Source organism: Sminthopsis crassicaudata, chromosome 1 (genome assembly GCF_048593235.1).
Source record: "Sminthopsis crassicaudata isolate SCR6 chromosome 1, ASM4859323v1, whole genome shotgun sequence".
Lineage (NCBI taxonomy): Eukaryota > Metazoa > Chordata > Mammalia > Dasyuromorphia > Dasyuridae > Sminthopsis > Sminthopsis crassicaudata.
This window is the reverse complement of record NC_133617.1, coordinates 228,611,962-228,630,566: the sequence shown is the minus strand read 5'-3', so window position 1 is coordinate 228,630,566 and position 18,605 is coordinate 228,611,962. Positions and strand designations below refer to the sequence as shown.

At 34.7% G+C, this 18,605-nt stretch overlaps 1 protein-coding gene and 1 long non-coding RNA gene across 20 annotated transcripts in view; one reads left to right on the top strand and one right to left on the bottom strand.

Moving 5' to 3' along the window:
* Positions 1-3,465, top strand: part of LOC141547400 (uncharacterized) — a 47,700-nt gene extending 44,235 nt beyond the window's left edge. The window contains exon 3 of the long non-coding RNA XR_012483559.1: positions 3,244-3,465. This is a non-coding gene — a long non-coding RNA (uncharacterized LOC141547400). The remainder of the gene's footprint in view (positions 1-3,243) is intronic.
* Positions 1-18,605, bottom strand: part of DLGAP1 (DLG associated protein 1) — a 1,106,389-nt gene that overhangs the window by 232,773 nt on the left and 855,011 nt on the right. For all 19 annotated transcript variants that reach the window (XM_074275757.1, XM_074275759.1, XM_074275733.1 and 16 more), the window contains 2 exons: positions 12,021-12,198; positions 5,714-5,954 (listed from right to left, as the gene is read on the bottom strand). In XM_074275757.1, coding sequence (XP_074131858.1) covers positions 5,714-5,954; positions 12,021-12,198 — 419 coding nt within the window. The remainder of the gene's footprint in view (positions 1-5,713; positions 5,955-12,020; positions 12,199-18,605) is intronic.

Genomic DNA, 18,605 nt, shown 5'->3' with positions numbered 1-18,605 from the left:
TGTACTCTGATGGAAGTGGAAATCTTCAACATAAAGAGGATCCAACTCACTTCCAGTTGATCAATGATGGACAGAAATAACTACACCCAGAGAAGGAACACTGGGAAGTGAATGTAAACTGTGAGCACTACTGTCTTTCTACCCAGGTTACTTACACTTTCGGAATCCAATTCTTACCGTGCAACAAGCAATTTGGTTTTACACACATATATTGTATGTAGGATATAATGTAACACATTTAACATGTATGGGATTGCCTGTCATCTAGGGGAGGGAGTAGAGGGAGGGAGGGGAAAATTTGGAAAAGTGAATACAAGGGATAATGTTGTAAAAAAATTACCCATGCATATGTACTGTCAAAAATTATAATTATAAAATTAATAAAAATATTAATCTTGTGGTCAGGATGACATGAATTCAAAGCCTCAGCCACTTGGCAGCTAATTGGACAAATCACTTACTCTCTTTTACCTCAATTTTCTCATCTGTAAAATGGAGATGATAATAACAGTACCTCTCATGGTCATTATGAGGATCAAATGAAACATTTACAAAGTCCATTGCAAACTTTAAAGTAGATATAAACGCTAGATATTATTATTGTTGTCATTGTTGTTATAACAGTAAAGTCACTCAACAAATATTTATTAATGGATCAGACAATATGTAACATCTCAATGGATTGAGTAATGGACTGAATGTCTGCTGTTCAAGGATTATCCTAACTAGAATTTGAGAAGTCTCTTTGTCAAAAGTTTTTTTCTTTTTTTCTAGCTAAAATAATTCTTTATTTTTCTTTGAAAAAATATTTATTTAATATTTTATTTTCCCCCAATTACAGGTAAAAGTAATTTTTAATATATATATTTAAATTTTGAGTTCCAAATTCTTCCCTAAAATCATTCTTTAAACTATTGATTCAGGCATAAAAGTAATTTTCACTGGTGGAGGAAAGACCCTACTAGGAAACCATAGGTCCTTGGAGAACTAAAGTATTCTGGTAACTTTTTCAGTTTCTCCCCTTCTTCTTTTTTTCTAGAGCAGAATTTGTGCTTTTACTTTAAACACTGTCTAATCAAGCAATTATGATATCATAGAGGCATATTGCTTAAAAATTTTGCTTTATCATAAAAGGACCTAACTTTACCCAGAGTTTGTTTTGCTTAGACACTCAATTAATACTAAATTAATGAATAATAATAAAAAAATTCTATTGGCAACTAGGGGAAGTGAGATGGAGGTTGGGGAATGGGATTTCAAAGTTTAAAAGCTGATTTTAGATCCAGAGAGAATGTGATTTTATCAAAGACAGAAAGTAAGTAAATCAAAGTTCTTAATTTGCTCTTACTTAAATGGAATGCTCTTGAATTCTCATTTGTCTGATAAGAATTGAGGAATTCAAAAGGTTCATTTAGAATTTACATTATGAGATGGCATATTATGGCAAAAAAAATTCTCAGACATTGAGTCATAGGATTGTAGATCTTAATCAGAAAAGGATATCAAAGGCTATCTAGGCCAACTCTCTCATGTTATGGAAGAGGAAACTAAGACCTAAAGATATTAAATAACTTACTCAAAATCACACAACAAGTAAGTAGCACAGATTGGATAAACTCAGGTTTTCTGACTCTAGATCAAGTCCTTTTTCCTCTGTACCATGAGGTTGAACTTGAAGTTCAATCTTAATTAACTCAATGAGAGTGGGTAAGTTATTACCTCTATGAATCTCAATTTTTTCAGCAATAAAGTGGGAAATGCTACTTGTATTACTCTCTTTTTAGTGCTATTGAGAAGTAAGCTTTAAATGCTAAACAAAAGGCCATTTAAAAGTGAACTATTGTGTCAGTGATATGAAGGTAAAAGTATGACAACTGGCTCTCCAAAATATATCTATACAAATACATATATAGATATAGTGTGTGTGACACATTTTAAAGTTTAATCTGCATTATTAATTTTTTTCTTCTTTCTTAATTCTAGTCGATTAGGAAACCAGAAATCAGATCCTAACTTATAGGGGTCATTGATTTCTGAGATCCAAATGCTTACAAAGAAAACTTAACAATCAACTCTCTTGATTCAGTATGAGCTGGTACCAGTACATCCTTGGCTATCATCATCAACCTTATCATCATTATCATAATCATTGTTATATGACTAGCTATTTAAATAAGTAGTTAATATTATTGAAATATTTCTCTGTCGCTGAATACTTTTTGTTGATTATATTCTGTTGATTATATTTCTTTAGTAGGAGGAGATGCGGAAGGCAACATAGAAAGCTTGAAAAACACATTTTGTTAAGATATTTTAAAAGATAATTACCATAAAGATCAAGGTTAAAGAACATAGAGCATGGGTACTTCTAAAGGAAATTTTTAAATGCTGTGAAGATATTGGTAGAAAAAGAGACCTTTAGCATGACAAAAAAGTAGTAAGAGTAATTCAGGACAAATGGGATATACAATAGAAAATAAATGGATGATAGCTAAAAGAATAATTTGGGTTTAAACCCTACTAAACCTTGATGAGATGGGAAACTGCATACAAAAGAAACAAAAATACAAAAACCGATTTAGAAAAGAGTGAAAGCATTTCTTTCTTTTCAGGGAATAAGAAGGAACTGAAGTCAATTTATGTATTTTCTGGGCATTCAATTTGAAATTCAATTTTAGGCAGGAAACTAATGGATGAATAAGACAAATGATCCAAGTCAATAATAAGAGGATAATAATAATGTTAGTATTTATGATTTACAAGGAAAGTACTTTCTTCACAACAATACTATGGGGAAGATAAGGCAAGTACACATAAAATTGAAGGTCAGAGAAATAAAGTGACTTGCCCAGTGTCATACAGCTAGTGAGTATTGAAATAATTAAGTCTCATTTGTTACAAGTTTAGCACATGCTTTCAATTCAATCTTCTGAGCTTGTATTGGTCCAATCAGCCATAATCAAATACACTGTATTTTGACCCCAAAATATTGTCATTTTTGTCCTTTTCAAAAACAAAGGACAACAATTGACTAACCAAGGAACCTAATTTCTTCACATCTAATAAGCATGCATAAGATTGCATATGAGGACATTCTTTAGAAATATATGGAAACTGTCATAAGAAATGGAATAGAAATGGATTATGTGTTTAGGCGACATCTGAATATAGCTTGATTAGATGACTTAGACCTTTATAAATGCCTCTTCTAAACACATAGATTAAATTTGTTTTGTTTTCTAGTGACTTTTTACCTGGAATCACAAGATTACAGAAGAGACTAAAGTATATACATATATACTTATATATGTATATGATGATAATGTTCAGAGTGAGAGTTATCATCAAATCAAAAGTACAAGTCCATAACAATTGTGATTCATCACCCTTCTATCAACAAACGTGCAGGTGAGGATTTACATGGGCTTTGTCTTCTTCCCTACCTCAGATGCATTCAAGACTTGTCTAACCTCTTCAGGCCTTAAAACAAGCTTCAAGCAAGTCTGGCTTCACAATTTGTTGCTAAAGAGGTAGATCATAGGGTGCTGGTGATGGTCACCTTTGTATTCTTTTAACTAATTTTATGTTCAATTTCCTAGTGCCCTCATCCTAATACAGTCAAACTCTTAAGGTCTAGATGGAAGGAGCTGAGATCCTGCTTTCCAGCCATACTCAGTCCTTCTTTTACAATTAGGAGCCCTAGACAATCCAGCCACAAATATTGGTACGGGAAAGAGGGATACAGGAAGACTCCATTGCAGAATCTCTGAGAAAGAGTAAAAAAAGAGCGCACTAATAGAATACTATGGAGGGTATGGACAGACATGGAGAGAACATTGCTGTGGGGTAAGGGAATGAGACAGTACACCGGAACAGCAGTAATTCTTCTTAAGCCTTTGAGACCACATTTATCGCACAAACAAACATATGTGCACAAATATGCCCAGGAATGGTTTAGTTTTTGATTTTTCCTTTTCATAAATGAGGCTCGTTTTACTTGGAAATCACTTTTGTGGTTCTTGCCTCTGAAAAATTTTTTTGAGAACAAAAATGTGCATCTGGACCCATCAATGTCAGGAATGAACTCAGTCATTTGGGGAGGTCCAGGCCACATATTTTTTCCTGATGAGTGAAGAGGCTACATCCTCTTTGACCAGTGGACCTGCTAAGACAGGAGAGTTGTCAATAATGAATGTCTGGTTGTCACACTAAAACATAGTATAAGAGCTTACAGAAATCATTGGCAGCAGCTAATCCTAAGTACTGTAAGAAGCCTCTTGACCCATCACTTTAGTATGTATTGGTACAGGATGAAGGTACTCCTAGTATCCAATCTCCCAAGGCTTCATCAAGCATACCTTACTCCTGAGTCTTTATAATTGCATTATAATTTACTTAGATTCATCAACATACTATTTTTCAAGTCCACAGAAGTTTCTAGACAGGGTGATTAATAGAGATAATTAATGAAATTGTCAAAGCAAATAATGCAATGTTCTGGCTCTGGATTTCTCCTTTTAGTCATTTATTATTTGTCTTGGCACCTGGTGTGTTTTGCTTGTAGAATGTTATTCCCCATCTAAGTTACTAGGGATTCAATAATAAAGTAAAGTTAAAACATGGTAGATTTTCTTTTGGAAACCCATGTGTTACATAAACAAACACACAGACTTCCAATGTATACATATATAACTCACAACTTCATTTTTGTAGTGAAGTCAGGTGTCATGGTAACCAGTTAAGCTCCTTTTATGGCCTCAGTGGCTAAGAACCACCAATAAAAAATACAGTTTAACAGTCACCACCTGAATGTAATATAGTGGAAAGAAGTCTTTTTTAAAAAAAATGTGATCAGATATTTTAAAATAAAATAATACTGAAATGAATCTACCTTCTGTCATAATAAAATTAAATTAGCAACACTCAGGAAACAAATTCCTTTATCATTTCCTTAGCTCTTGTTTTCTGGTCTACCTATTTGATTCAATTGAGTTCTGATTAAGTCTTTTATATCCAGAGAATGAAATGACATTAATATTTTGTAAAAGAACATATAAGGCTAGGGGATCAGGTATGCAAAAACATAGTACCCCCAAAGTAGCCATTATTTAATTTATTTTTAAGCCCTCCTCCCCAATTAGGAAAAAACAACCACAATTCTTATAACAAAGAAGCACAATTAAGCAAAACAGACCCACACATTTGGGTGACCCTCTTTTTTTTTTTAAATCAAAGATGGAATTGAGAAACTGACTCTGTTAACTTATTAACAGGCAAAATTGTAAAATTTGGAAAGACCCTCCCACATACACTATACTCCAGTAACCTTTTGGCTTTAGGTTTGATACCGTGATTGGAATGGGCAGTGAGGGTGAAATGAGCTGTAGGGGACCAGAGCTATAGATTGAGGATTGATATTTTGGCACCAGTATCTCTTTTGGAGGAAGGGAATTGCTTTTCTTTTTTTTTTTTTTTTTTGAAGAAAATTATCCTAAACAACAATTCTAGATGTTGAGGTCATTTAGGCCAGTAGTATATTTTATCAACACATATGGTTGTTGGACCACTCTATCCAAGTAAATCCCAGGTAGTATATTTCTCAGTTATGTCTTCTAGTCTGAAATCCTCTGAATTGACTGCTCACTGATTTTGTGAGATAATCAGTCATCCCCAGCCTTGAACTGATCCCCACTTTTGTTCCCTTGTTCCTTACCAGTGCTGCTCTGAATGGTCCTCACGGTGGTGGTTGTTCGGGGGGGAGAGGAAGACCTCAGAGACACACATTCATCATCCTGGGAACAGCCCTTCTCAATGGCCCTCACATAGCTATGGCTTCTCATGCGGAAACATCCTGGCATTGGCAGGTCCAGGGCTTCTACAGCTTGAGATTCCAGTTCACTGAATACAGACTCACACACAGACTCAAACTGACCATTGACTTCCATCTCGCTCACCTGCAGGAGAAGAGAGAGTCTTTCTTTAATTTAGAAGGTATAAGAGGACAGAAGTATCCATTCAGATTCTACTCTAATGCCATTTTAGGGTATGGGACTGACCCTCCAAGTCCATGCTCTATCAGGTTACACCATCTGGAAAGGTTGTGAGTGGGTCAAGTGCCTCAGGAGCAGGCTAAGGGACATTAAGAGAAATTGTTCAACTTGACATTGTCTACCAATTGGTGAGCTTTTTTGGGCTACATCAACTCATAAAGACGGTCAACTAAGGTTCAAAAGGAGTACAGACTGACTCTGTGGGGAGAGTAAAATGAAATTATAGAACCCTTAAATATTGTATTGAAAGTATGGAAGAATGAAAAATAGAGAGGGGATGAAAGGGGAAAAAGAGGAAGAAAAGAGAGGAGGAAAAAATTGAAGAGAAAAAAGATGAGGGAGAGATATGAGATATTTAATGATAGTTGATGCTATACTATATGCTTTTGGTAAATTCTAGGTATATAATACAACCTTGGGCATAGGGACTTTCATAGGGAGAATCAGGAAAGAGAAAACAAAATTACCTTTGTGATAAATTAAAAGTTTTACAATAATGTTCTTGAAATAACAGTGTGGATGTAAGGTGACAAAAGTGGGACACTGAAATGGGACCCAGCAAGACATTTTATGTCCTTCACCATATTGCCTAACACTGATTCATAAAGATGGATTGACCTTCACATTGCTTTTTTTTCCCCCCTGTGTCTGGGGTTAAGTGACTTGCCCAGGGTCACACAGCCAGGAAATGTTAAGTGTCCGAGACCAGATTTGAACTCAGGTCGTCCTGACTACAGGGGTGGCTGGTGCTCTATCCACTGTGCCACCTAGTTGCCCCACCTTGCATTTTCATATCAATAGATATAATATTGAGGAAGGTGAAGGCATTTACATATATCTTTAATTTGTCTTTCTTGGTGAATGAAGGTGGATGGCAAGACCTGAACCTTTGAATTTATTATGCAAACTTGCTGTTGTTTGTTCTTCATTCTCCAAGAGGATCAATGGCGTCCAGAGGGTGATTGTATTTACTTGCAAATGAACTGGATTTAAGTGAGTCAAAACTGTGCAAAGTCATCAGCCTTACTTTCTACTTCAGGATCATCTGAGCCCAATGACAAGACATAGAATGAGGATGACTGGAGATGATCCTTAAGTCATCATGTAGTGGGAAACCATGAACTTTTTAAAACCTAAGGTCTTTCCCAGATCTCAGTTTGCCTGATTCAGTGATTTGACAGGGTAAGAAATGAGGCAAAATATGGTCTAGTTTGCCCACTCAAAACAATAAACAAACTGGGAGAAGATTTTCAGAGTTTCTGACCAGAAGAGAAACAGTTGCCACTCTGAGCCATCAAAACCCAAATAATGACTAAGTGAACTTTAAGTTGGCACCTATTATTGGACAATCAGTGAGAGCCAAAGTGATTTGGGTTTAAGGCATGGTCAAGTAGTTCCATTTGAATCCCAAATGGGTTTTTAATTACTGTTTTTTCAGTGCTTTATTTCTTTTTTTTTTTTTTTATTATAGCTTTTTATTTACCAGATATATGCATGGGTAATTTTACAGCACTGACAATTGCCAAGCCTTTTGTTCCAATTTTTCCCCTCCTTCCTCCCACTCCCCTCCCCCAGATGGCAGGTTGACCAATGCATGTTAAATATGTTAAAGTATAAATTAAATACAATATATGTGTACATGTCCAAACAGTTGTTTTGCTGTACAAAAAGAATCAGAGTTTGAAATAGTGTACAATTAGCCTGTGAAGGAAATAAAAAATGCAGACAGACAAAAATAAGGGTATTGGGAATTCCATGTAGTGGTTCATACTCATTTCCCAGAGTTCTTTTCCTGGGTGTAGCTGGTTCAGTTTATTACTGCTTTATTGGAACTGATTTGGTTCATCTCCTTGTTAAAGAGGGCCACGTCCATCAGAATTGATCATCATATAGTATTGTTGTTGCCATGTACAATGATCTCCTGGTCCTGCTCATTTCACTCAGCATCAGTTCATGTAAGTCTCTCCAGGTCTTTCTGAAATCATCCTGTTGGTCATTTCTTACAGAACAATAATATACCATAACATTCATACACTATACTGTATTTAGCCATTCTCCAATTGACGGGCATCCACTTAGTTTCCAGTTTCTGGTCACTACAAAGAGGGCTGCCACAAACATTCTTGTTCAGTGCTTTATTTCAAGAAAACATAAATGAAACTACATAAGACAAAAGTTAATTGTCTCAGTTTTTTTAAAATGATGGAATAAATAATTAGAGAAAAGTGAAAAAAGGCTAAGGTCTCCTACTGCATCTGGGGTCATCTCCAAGCATCCTGATCTATGTCTTGCCACTATTCTCAGATGATTCTGGAGTAGAAAGTGAGGCTGATGATTTTGCACAGCTCCACCTCACTTAAAACTCCAATTCATTTCCAAGAAAAAACATCATCTTCCTGATGTCATTGGTCCTCTTGGAGAACCAAGGACAAATAGCAACAAACAATGAGAATTTAGGAAAATCTCTGATTCTGAATATTCAGTACATTCCACTTGAAAGGAAGAAATCAACTCTATCCTTGGAGATCTTCAGGTGAAGCTGGAAGACATGAGTTGGGCATGTTATAGTGGAGATTCCTTTGTGTATTGGACTAGAATTATTGCCGAAGTTTCTTCCAGTTTTCAATTTTAGGATTCTGTGAAAAGTGGGGGTAACTGATTTTATGTCTTAAGGAAGGAACTTGTACATAGAAACCTCTTCAAAGAAAGAGGCTGAATCCTGAACAATCCTGTGATCCCAGATATTCTTCTTTTCTCATTCCACCAACTATTTCAGAACCCATGTTATTTTGGTCCTCTTCAAGAATGAAGGACAACAATCAGCCAACCAACCAACCAATAAAATAGCACAGCATACATTTTGCCAACTCCAGATGTGGGAAACATTTGACTTGGATAAGCCACCATTTTGGAGAAGGGGCTTTGTGTTTGGGAGCTATAGGCACACATTATTAAGTACAATATTTTTGGTACCTTGGAATAAAACCTTTGTCATTCCAGTTTCTTATAATGTGTTTTCTGATCTTTCATATGCTCCCTCAGAGCAAACTTTCTTTGATTGGTGCCCTCTGTAATTATAAAATCATAAAATTACTCAGTATATGATTTCCTTTCACCCTCTTAAACTTAAGGAACAGGTAAAACTACTAAAATAGTATATTATACTTTTATAGCCTCGAGGCAGATGAAAGAAAGGGTTCCTCTCTCCCCACCAGGATATTTCTTTTGAAGTTCTGATACTAAAACTATAGGGAGAAAAAAATTTGGCTTTAATTGAAGAATGGTAGATACTACACAATTTTTTATTTCTCACTAGCTTCTCTCAGGCCAAGATATCTTGCCTTTGATGACTAAAACACTAGAAAATAAAGCACTAAACCATTAGGGCCTAATTTGACTTGGGCCATGGCCAGATATGACAGCCCAAATATTTAGTCCAAATAAATTCTTCTCTTTGGGTGAAAGTTATAGTGTGTTAGTGAATATATGTATATGTTTTGGTCATTTGCTAAACAGTCTATTTTCAGTATATATTTTCAGAAACATTGTATTTTTATGAAGTATTGATACAGAAAACAAATAGTTACTTATTCTAGACCAATTTCTTGACTTTGAGGAAATGGACAATGGCATGCCAAAGAAAATAGAATAAAATGCAAATGAATGCTATATTATCATTATTGGTAATAAATTTGTAATAATTTCAGAATGATTGAAGGGAATTTCTATCATCCTAGCACCCTAACTGCTTATTAATGTGCCTACTGGGTACTCAGCATAACTTCAGATATAGAGACTTTCACAGGGGCAACTGTCCTCCCAGTGATTTATGGTGATGTTACAACTAGGAAAGAAAACAATAAAATCATTTGTAAAGTCATCAGTTTGTTTGAAAAGTGAATAAGAGAGTGAGAATTGTTTACCATCAGAGGCTCATTTCAGATAGGTCCATTTCCTGTATTTTATTTGTGGCACAAATAATTACGTGGTTGAATTACAGAGCCTGTCAAAGCCTAACATCACATGGGAATACATCTTATACCATGTATCTCAACACCATCATTTCCTTGATGTCTCATTAACATGTCACCTGAGGAGAAAATACTGCTTATAGTAAGGTCAGGAACAACAGTTTATGAAATAATAGCAATAGATGGTGTGGCTTATGTGTCCTGGGAGAAACTGCATATTTTTCTTTATGGTATAAAAAAAACCCTCAATGCTCTAAATATAGGAATATAGTCAGAGTTGAGCCATATAAATGCATAAGTGTTTTCTGAGCAAAATTTCCTAAAATTGCTGATGTATTTTGCAGGTATGCCAACTAGGTTTAGAAGCTCTATTCTGACAGCTTTAGATTGGGTGTCTGCCCATTATATTGTACCTACTAAAAACATTTAAATGACATTAATATTTTACTGCACATAGAAAAAATCCAAAATACATTTATAAATTGCCTCTATATTATACTGACAGTTTGCTATAGCTTGGAAGGAGATACTATCCATCAAGGAAACAACAGACAAGAAAAAATATTTTGGCTAATGTTAATTGGTAGATATAAGTGCAGGCTTATTGAGTAAATATATTTTAATCCAGCAAATCTTACCATACATTCATAGGACAGATTATATAGGCATCTTGCCTACTAAGTCTTTCTTGATTCTTTTCTCTCCTGTTGTTCTTGGGTCCTCTTTGTTTGTCCTTCTATATTTGCCTTTTAATCTTTTGCTTGGATGCTCTCATTTCAGATGACAGGGACACAGTGAGGGAACGATGAGGTGTTGAAATTAATTTGCTTTTAAAGGATTTTGCTTTCGGTGATGAGTTACTACCAGTACATTATCAGCATATCTCCTCTCTCTATCTCTCTGTGTCTTTCTTCCTCTCTGCTCTCTTCTCCTCTCTTTTTGTTTGTCTCTGTCTCTCTCTATCCTTCCCCATCTCTCCAACTTTCTTCTTTGCTTTGCCTTTACTCTAATTCTATATTGACCTTTAGTGACTCTAATTTTTTATTTCATGAAAGAAAACCAAAGCATCTTACTATTATAATCCTAATTATTGAATCTCAACACATTCTGCTCATTTTAAACTTTATGCTCTTTCCCTGCTTTGGATTTCCTTTTCTATTTCTTTTTACCAACCCAAATTCTATCTGTCCTTCAAAGCCCTCCCCCCAATAAAGTCTTTTCTGATTATTTTAGTCTACATCGATCTTCCTTCTTTTGGAAGTCCAATGAACTATCATCTGTCTTATACTTTGTAGGGGGAGAGTCTTATTTTTATTGTGTCTTCCCATACATAACTTTTCTCTCCCCAAGTAGATTGTAAATATGCTGAAGGTAAGAAATATGACAGAAACTTTGTATTTTTTTCAGTTGCATTATGTATTTGTATTGGTCCTATAGAATGCATTCAGTAGCTCCTTATTCAATTGAATCTACTAGACCTTTAATTGTCTTTCTTAAGATGTTCAAAAATTATTCTTTTGCAAAGAGATGTCTGAAATAAGAATCAAGTCAAGAATTAGTATATTCAGTTTTCATATAAGAATTTGAAATCTAATTTAAATCAGTGGTGTAAATTTAAATTCTAGGCCAGTAAGAAAAATTTTAGAGGTAGCTAGGTGGTTCAGTGGATTGAACATTAGGCCTGGAATCAGGAAGACCTGGGTTCAAATGTAGCCTCAGACACTTACTAGCTATGTAACTCTGGGTAAGTCACTTAACCTTTATTGTTTACTTCAATCTACTAGAGAAGGAAATAGCAAACCACTCCACTATCTTTGTCAAAAAAATCCCATGGATGGTTTGATCCATGGGTCAGGAAAAATCAGACATGATTGAATTATTGAACACAACAACAAATCAAAATTTTGAAAAAGGATCTTGCTTTATCCCACTGGCCCAGCAGAGACCACCTCACAGATCCTCAAAACCTAGGGATCCCTTCTCTGAGCCTCTAGCTCACCTGGCTGATTGTGCTCATGGCTCTCATGTAGCTCTCATTCCTAGAGCGGAATTTTGGTGAAGTGAGAAGTCCTGCAGGGTCCAAGCTATCCAAGCTCCTATTGATTGAGACTTCGCTCACCGCCCTCAGGTAACTGTGGCTCCGGATCTGGAGTTTTGGGGAGTGTTCATTGGATATCCTGGAAAAGAACAATGGGAAAGATATATATCGTCATTTCCCCAAATATATTTCGTCTGGGGAAGTGATTATTTAGATAGTCTAGTAAAATGGTGGCTGGAGTTACAGTTTCTGTTTTTTGGTACTAGTCCCATCATAGGCACTCAGGAAGAAGGGTGAACAGGACCAGGTCATTTCAGAGGACCTACAAGAGTTCGCCAGGTATTGCTATGGGGCATTCTCTATGTTTGCACTTTTTCAGTGGAGGATGGCTTCCCCAAGAATTCTGCCTCATGGTCTGGTATCATGGAAATTAATCTAATGTTCTTTTCTCCCTCTGATTTCTGTGTTTATTTTCTCCCTGTACCTATTTCTTCCTTTTTGTCATCCTTTATGGGGCTTTCAAGCACAGGAAGTAGTCAAGTGGGAATGAATTTTCAACTATCTCTATGTTTCATTAGAAAGACAGCTGAAAATGCACAGATGGATAGAATTCTGGTCTTAACATCAGGAAGGTCTATGTTCAAGATCTGCCTCTAACACCTGTGATGTGACTAGAAGCAAAAAACTGAACTGAGTTCATTGTTCCTGGTACCTCTAAAATGATGTCATAGATAGCTTGCTGAAAAGCATTGGTGAGCAGAGTTTTCACTTCAGAAAAGATCACTATGCTAATGAAATAATAGGTCTGGACCAAACTTCTTCACCCTTCAAACAAAAGCAAAAGATTTTATTTATTTGGAAACAGAACTTAATAAATAAAGATTATTTTATTTTATTTCCCTCCAGTTACATGTAAAGACAATTTTTAAACATTCATTTAAATGTTTTCTTTTGAGTTTCAAATTTTCTCTCTCCCTCACCAACCCACCTCTCTGAGATAGTAAGCAATTTGATACAGGTTATACATGTTAAAATCATGTAAAAACATTTACCATATTAGTCATGTTGTAAAAACAAGATATAGATCTAAAAGGAAAAAAACCGTGAAAAATAGTATGTTTTGATTTGCATTCAGACTCCATCAGTTCTTTCTTTGAAAGTGGATAGAAAGCATTGTATTGCTGAGAATAGCTACAGAAATTTTACAGTTGATCATCACACAGCATCGCTGTTTTTTGTGTATAATATTCTCCTGGTCCTGCTCACTTCACTTTGCATTAGTTCATATAAGTCTAGGTTATTCTGAAATCCATCTGCTTATTAAGAAAACAGAATCTGATGGACAAAATGCATACCTTTTAAACCTTTCTTAAAGATCTTACAATACACAAAAGACAATCTCAAAACATCATAAATAGCTGTACTTTTGTTTTTTAAAAATCAAAACTGAAAAAAATTCCATTTATAACATGACACCTCAAGAAGAAAATCAATTTCTTTGTTAAAGATACAGCTAAGCTAGTTAAAACCCTGACTATTAGCAGTAAATATGTTGCTGATGTTAATATTCTCAGGATGATCATATAATTTGAAATTTGTAATTGTATAGAATCTTAAAGGTCATTTAATTCAGCCTCTTCATTTTAAAAAGGAGAAAACTAAAAACTAACTTGTCCAAGGTCTACAGAAGTAGAGATAGGCTTTGAACCCAGTACATCTGATTCAAGAATTAATATTTTTTGACAGTTCCACAATAACACTGTGACAATATCAATCTCACTTTAAAAATAATTGCAATTGAACATAAGAATTGCCTTACTGCATTAGAGAATGTTTTAGAGAGATAAGCATAGTACTGATTTTCTTATGATTCTGTTTTTGGGAATAAGGATATACTCTTTGTACTTTTCATCTTCTATTTAATACAGTGCTTAGATTAAAACTGTCATATTCCCAAAGGTTTGATTTAAGTGATATATGATTTAATAAATATTAGAGGATATTATTTGACGGTAATACTTACATTTCATAGTTTTTCAAGAAGTTATTTAGTCTAAATGTATTCATTAGCAGCCAAACCTTTCCCTCTCCTTCCAGTAGATAAAAACTAAATAACACTCTTTACCTAACCTTACTGGCTCATAAGGAGGACTGCTTAGTATTAGAAAACTTCCTCTTAGTTTGTTCAAGTGGGTTCCCAATGAGAAGCTGTCTCTCATGCCACATAAGTGTTTTTTCATACACTAGTTTATCTTGCTGTGACCCCAGACTTTCATTATTGTGTGAGGGTGAATGGACACACTGATATTCTTCCCACCTCTCCGACAAAAACCAAATGAAAACTAAAAATTAGTCCAATAAGTTTTACAAGCCTGTTTTTTAGTTTTCATATTAAGCAAAAAGATCAGTTTTTGGAAAAAGTCCATCTGATTAGCAGTGGTACTGTGTAGAATGCTCTTTTCATCAATGCACTTGAAAATTTAGGTGATTTTAAGTTTTCTTCAGCTATTCTGCTGTTTTGACCTAGAAGCTATGGGGAATGCCATTGCAAGTAATGATGCTATTCTGTATGGGCCCAGCAATGACCCATGGCCATGATTTCATAAATGGTGCGCATTAAAGTTGCAGAAATGAAAGCCACAGCACTTTAGAGAATGAGTAGTGACCTTCTGATGGATATTGCCATGAAGTCTTGTTACAGCTGTAGCTTATCTGTTGGGCAATAAAGTGTAACTCTAGCATTTCCAACAAGAAAGGATTTGAGAAGCATTGAATCTTCTTTAGAGTTAAAAACTTAACACTTTACCTAATATTTTTTTAAATTCCTTTTTTTTGCCCATTTAAAGAACGATGCTGGAAATATCTTTTCGTTCAGTTTCTTTTTTATTATGGAAAAATTCTTTCATTGCTCTTAAAGAATGGGAAGTAAAAAGTCAAAACTTTTTTTCAATACTTCTGGGATCATGTTGGTATAAAAACTGTAGATCTTTGTGTGTGTGTGTGTGTGTGTGTGTGTGTGTGTTTATGTTTTACATGACCTTGTATCTTTTCACATTCCCCCTTTAGTTTTCATTTTGAGACCCAAAGGGCAATAAATGTAGAGGACTTTCCCATGAGCCTTGCTTATTTTTACCAGATTTTGAAAGCCATAAAACTTACCTTGGGCAATATGAGGAGGTAGTAGAGGGCTTTGACTTTAACAACAGATCTTTTATAAAAATGTGCTCTCTCTATCTCTGTCTCTGTCTGTCTCTCTGTCTCCCTGTCTCTGTCTGTCTGTCTGTCTGTCTCTCTTCCCCTCCCTTTCACAGCAATCATGATTTAAATTGAATAGAAATACAAAGATTTTCCAATGGTTTCTTTTTCTCATGGTTAGTTATTATTAAAAATACTAGGACCAAGTTTTTCTTTTCTCTTATTTGTTCTTGTGAGAATATTGTGTTCTTTTCCTAGTTATCTAGTGCATAATGTATTCAAAATCTGATTCTCTGGCCTTCCACAGGCAATACTTTCACTGAAGTGAGTGACTTTTATTTTTCATTAGGAATGAGATGAGGCCACTTTCTCTTGGACTTGTTCCACCAGAACAAAACTTCCCAATGATTGGCAACACAAAGCTGGGAAGACTGTTTCTATGGTAAGCCATTGGGCACGGTGACACTTTTTTGGAAACATCATTAGCTTTGAGTGCTGAAACAATTGTATTTCTTTAGTGAGGAAAAAACATTCTTGCAAGATTACAACTAATTTAGCAGCATGATCCAGCTGTTATTTATTCTAGTTGCATCCTTTAACTATTTATCTTTTTGATTTGTATCTGGAGACCCACATTACTAACTCATTTCCCCTAGATAATAAGTTCCCTGAGGGCAGGGAGACTCTATCTTTAATTAAATTAAATTCACACTATTTTACAGAGCAGTCCATTGTATACTAAGAAAACAGTATAATTGAATCTGGAAGTACATAGATACAAATAAAAAACCATCATTCCCCCCAAAGAGTTTTATGTCCTCCAGGGAAAATGGAGTATGCAAGGAGGCAGTGAGGCTGAAAAAACTGAGGGAGGGAATGGGTGTTAATAACTCAAGAAAATAAAGGAAGGCTTCATGAAGGAAAATGTGCTGGAGTTTGGATTTTGAAGGAAGGACAAGGGTTTCTGAAAGGAGAAATTGAAGAAGGAAGGAATTTTAGGAATGGAGAGCAGTTAATTAAACAAAGATACAAAAATTGGAAGATAGAACATTGAATTTTGGGAAAACAGTCCACTTCACACTTGAATTTCTAGGGCCTAATATAGTATTTTACACATGGTAGATGCTTGATAAATGTTTTTCGGAATTTTTATTTATTCATGTATCATAAAATGGTACAGAAAGCAAGAGTGCTGGTCTTAAGAACCAGTGCTCAAATCTTGATTCTGTCAATTACTGCCTGTTTTTCTCTGGAAAAAATCACTTAATCTCATTGAGTGTCAATTTCCTTAATTGTCAAATTAAGGTTTAGTACTTATACAGTCTTGTGTGTAAGTATATATATACTTAATATAGACTAAAAAGACTTTTTTTGTACCTTCCTCCTTTAAGTCTGGGTCCTATGAATATGGCATGAAAACACTCTATAATGTACCAGCTATGGTGGGCAGGTGCTATGAGTACCAAAAGATAAATAAGATACCATTCCTGCTTTTATAGGTTTTACAATCTAGAGATTTTTACAATGTGAATGAAAAACAAAACAGGCTAAGGGTAAGAAACTTCACGTGAAAGATGCTTTCTATAATAATAATAACAAAAAACATAATTCTATCTTGCATTTATATAAACATTTAATTTTTTCAGAGTTTTACACGAAAATGGACCATTTCATTCTCACAACAATTATGCAAGGTAGATAGAATAGATATTATTTCTCATTTGATAAATTTTAAAAAAACTTAAGCTAAATGATTTTTTTCTGAAGTTCAGTTCAATTCATTTCAATTTAACAACTATTTGTAGACACATACTATCTGCAAGATTCTGTGATAGATTTTGGGGAGTAAGAAAAACCAAAAAAATTCCCCAGAACCAAAAAACCAGTCCCCTACCCTTTTACACAGAGAAAGCCATACAGAGTATGGATTCAGAGTTATAACTTGTACTGGATGACCAGACATTTGATTCAGAGAACAGAATTATTATTATAAATTATTATTTAATATTTTATTTAATTATTTAATATAATCATTGATCAAAAATAATGACTATATCATTATATAATGACTTCAGTTTTTAACATTGGTAAACATGTATCCTAAAAAGCTGTTAAAAAATACCTGAGTGTAGCACTTAGTAAAACAAGAATAATGAATTAAAAATAGGAAGGCATTTGTTTAATAAGTCATCTGTGAGCAAATTATATAATAAGTAATTCCTCATCTTGCCTCAGTTAAATTTGTCTTAATTATTTACACTACTTTTGCTTTACTAATTACAAAGTTAGTTTTAGAGTGGTTTCTTGTTGCTGCCTCTGGATACCAAAAGCCTTGATTAGACTTTGGTCAGAAATAGAGAGCAGTGCTCCTATAGTCCATCGTTTTTGCACATGGTATTTTTACTATGTACTATGTCAGCCTTATGAGTTTTCTCTTAATGATAGGACTTTTGTCAGGACAAGAAGACTGGCTGCTTTTCCTAGTGGTATTATATATCCCAGCTACTTATCTCTTCTTGAGATTCCCCATATGGAGGTAATAACTAAATATGGGGGGGTCGTGAAATTATCTATGATTTGGTATCAGTAAATGTTTTAATTTGCATACATATTTTTATATACTCACATACCTCAGGGGGCACATAAAAATTTCTCAGGTGAAAAAGGCTTGTGAGTGGGAAAAAGTTTTAAAGAAGCCCTTTGTATATATTACAGACAATAATAGCTTATTGCATTTAAAACTGATAAGAATGAATTAATTTTGGACACTACCTGACAAAAACTAATAATTTTAAAATCAACAAGTATTTGCTGAGTGGACCAATATGTGCAAAGTATTAGGCAAAATACTAGTGATGATCAATTTTAGTAATCTTAATACATTCTGAAGATTTAAGGAATATGCCAGAGGTATAAAAAGGGCATATTTAGACAGGATAGGGGTAATCATCAGAGGAAGCTGTTTCAACAACCAGGACTTCTCTCTGTGCCAAGGGAAATCACTGGTCTAGTTTATTATCTCTATCTACTGTCACAAAACAAAATAAATGCAAAGCAAAGCAAAACAAAATAAAAATATCCATCATCTAGCATCTCTTTGAGCATTTGCAGTGACAGAAAAATCACTATCTCACAAGGCAGCCAATTTTTATCCTGGCTAGGCCCAATTGTTTCCAAATTCTACTAGTGGATTGACATTTATGTATTAGTTTAAACACATTTTTTCAATGTACCAGCAGCAGCCTGCTTTGGGTACTTTGGTAGACTTGTTTTTTGGGGGAACCTCAATCTATACTATTGATAGTTCACTAGATGAAGTGAAAATAGGCTTTTCTTTGAGGACTCTGAGAA